This window comes from Acanthisitta chloris, unplaced genomic scaffold (assembly GCF_000695815.1).
Source record: "Acanthisitta chloris isolate BGI_N310 unplaced genomic scaffold, ASM69581v1 scaffold2041, whole genome shotgun sequence".
NCBI lineage: Eukaryota > Metazoa > Chordata > Aves > Passeriformes > Acanthisittidae > Acanthisitta > Acanthisitta chloris.
The window spans coordinates 34,971-37,972 of NW_008657453.1; the positions used below are offsets into that span (position 1 = coordinate 34,971).

General features: G+C 41.3%; 1 protein-coding gene across 1 annotated transcript in view; it reads right to left on the reverse strand.

Annotated features, from left to right (window-relative positions):
• PTEN (phosphatase and tensin homolog) overlaps nt 1-1,451 on the reverse strand; it is a 34,062-nt gene extending 32,611 nt beyond the window's left edge. Inside the window, exon 1 of the mRNA XM_009084705.1 lies at nt 1,373-1,451. Within this exon, the coding sequence (XP_009082953.1) occupies nt 1,373-1,434 (62 nt within the window). The 5' untranslated portion in view covers nt 1,435-1,451. The remainder of the gene's footprint in view (nt 1-1,372) is intronic.
• Nucleotides 1,452-3,002: the final 1,551 nt, after the last annotated feature.

The following is a 3,002-nucleotide window of genomic DNA, read 5'->3' on the forward strand; positions in this document are numbered from 1 at the left end:
GGTGGCCCCACTAGCTGCCTTGGAGACACTGAGGGAGGTGGTGGACTTGGAAGTTTGTTCAGGAGATGTTTCTGCTTGTTTAACAAGGAGAGGTGACTCTGCTTCCACCAGTAATAGCCACAATGATTCCATACAAGTATGTTTCTAAGGACAAAATTCCATTCAAAACCTCTCCAAATGTCAGTCATAGACTTCCAGCAGTCCAGGTCCTACTTCTCTTTCAATATTAGCTTGGAATTTGCCAGGATACCAGCAGGATGGTACCCACGGGTGGATCCTGGCTCAATGCCAAATGCTCCTGAGCTCAAGCATGTTGAGTTTCTGCACAGAAAGCTCTTGAAAAAGAATTCCACAAGAAAAAAAAAGATGACCAACAAAATAATTCCATCAAGCCATTGAGCATAACTCTTTGCTTGTGACCATCCAACCAGTTCTTCATCCACTGAGTGGTCCATCCATCAAATCCAGGTGTCTCCAGTTCAGAGACAAGGATGTTGTGTGGGACAGCACGGACACATCTCCTTGTAACTGCACCGAGAACCTTCCCGCTCCATCCCTCAGCCCCAGTGTCAACTCTCTCATTGAGCTACTGATGATCTCAAATGCCCAAAGATCTCAAAAGCATCACCGTAACTTCAAGAAATCACAACTTGGTTCCTAAAAACACAAACCTTTGGCAGCTTCTACCAAGTATTTAGCTTTGAATGTGACCTCTCACACTCCACTCTCCAGGTTGGATGTTGACTCAAGGCACTGATGCTCCTAGAACACTCAGCACTCCTCCCACAGTAGTAGCCAATAATTCAGAGTAGTAACTGTCATTTGAGGTCAGAAATACAATTTGTAGGGTTTTTTTTTTTACCAGCAACAACGAATTTTACCTGATTTTTCTCCTCATCCACAATTATGGGACACAACCAAATGTAAAAGCCTTTAGATAAAGTCATCTGTATTTACTACTTTAAATCAAAATTAACTTTCCAAGCATTCCACTTAGTGATTAATTATCGATCACTGCCCTTATCCTAGGGCAAATGTCCCCTGAAATGCCATCAGCTACCTGAGGAAACTTGACACTGCACAGAGGCATGGCCTGATGTCTTTGTAAAAGCAAAAAACTCCTTTGAACTCCATCACGACTTACTGAAGTTCATTTTTCAGACTAAAAAAAGCAGTTTATATGCATATGAGACCAACATTTGAGAGCAGCAGCCTGGCCACTATCATTGTTTCCAACATTCTTCAGCAGAGCTAATAAGGCAACATCTACAATCACTTCTGAGGCAGAACACACATCCTTTCCTTAGCAGGACAGAAATGAGGACAGAAAAGAATAATTTTGACGTTTCAGAAGAGGAAAATAATGCCTTACCTTACTACATCATCGATGTTGTTCCTGTACACTCCTTCCAGCCTCTCTGCAGGAAAGCCCATAGCAATGATGTTTGGATAAATATCTGAACAGGCAAGTTAGGGAAATATTTGTGAAGCTTATGAAATATCTGCAGTAGCATCAAACAGACATTAAACATTATCAAGGGTTTAACTGTATCCAAGTCAGAGCAACAGCTCCAACCAACCCCATGGGAATGTGAAGATCTGAAAAGGATTATATATGTTTATTAAAAAAACGCCAATAATTATGCACCTCTGGGCAAATATTCTCCTTTCTTAGTCTGAAATTCACTTGGCAAAAGCAATCTGAGAGAAAAGAATGTAGGAAAAGTCCCTCTTAGCCAAAGCAAATCAGTGCTAAGGGAAAAAGGCAAGTAAGAACATTTTAAGTTTACATCTAGAGCTGATGCAGCAAAGAATTCACACCAAATCACTAGGAAATTAGTGGCATTTATTTTCCTGGGGGTGGAATGATAGATGGATTTGGGTTTTTTAACAGAACTCAAGACAAGAAAGTACTACCTAGGTTCAAAGCATTATTAGAAATGCTAATGGAGTGAAAAAGCTTCTGTGACAAGCAAAGCAGAAGTGAAAGAAGCAGCTCATACCCTGCTGCATTAACATACTCCTCCTCAAGCTAATTTTAGAAGGAGCCAGAACAAAGCCTGATATGTTTGAAGTTGGCCCTGCCTGAAACCAGGGGGCTGGAGGAGGTGATTTCCAGAAGGCCTTTTCAACCTGAATTATCCCAAACTTTTAGGAATCCTTTTTAAGCCCCAAATCCCCCAAAGCTCCAAGGAATAGTCACAGAATGGAAGACACTGCCCCAGCTTCCAAGATATTATAACTTCAGTTGCTTATCCACAAAGAAAAGCCTCAAGTAGGACACAAACTACTTCACTCCACCCTTGGAGAACTCCCACATGCTCAAGGCCTCCCAGCACAGAGCAAGTTGTGCATTTCCACTGTTAACTCCAACATTCAGCAAAACATTAAGGGCTGAATACACGGAAATAATGTTTTGTACTCTCAAGAGAACAAAAAGAATTAGGATTTACTGTGCTGTAAGCCAAGTATTAATAGCCACTGGTGTGCTCAGCCCATTCAACAGCTGATTTTGTGCAGACAATGAGAAAAATATGAAAGTATTTGAGAAAAACAAATAAATATTTGGAGTTGTCTTAAATCCAGGCACTGAAAGGGGTTTGGGGCTTCTTTCCAGTTCATTTTGTGCTTGCCCAACCCTAAAAAACACTTATATTGGAGAAAAAACACCCCAAACATTAAATTGCTTAACATTCAGAGCATATGCTAACTTCAAATCACAAACTTTGAACTTCCCCGTGTTTTACTCCCCAAGGAGTCCACACCTCTTTCATTAACAAAGGTGCTGTATAATTAGCAATGTCTTTATTTTATTACTTCCTCCTTGCCATGAGCAGAAGGAACTAGCTCTGTATCACATGCAGGTACTCTGGGCCTAGTCACAGGGAAGGACTGTAGCTTTCAGCTACTCCCTTCTCCTCCTTCATTCCAAGTTGATTCTCCCTACTCCCAATCGCAGCATTTCTCCTCCAAAGCACAGAACTATCCAGGTTGGAGGAGAC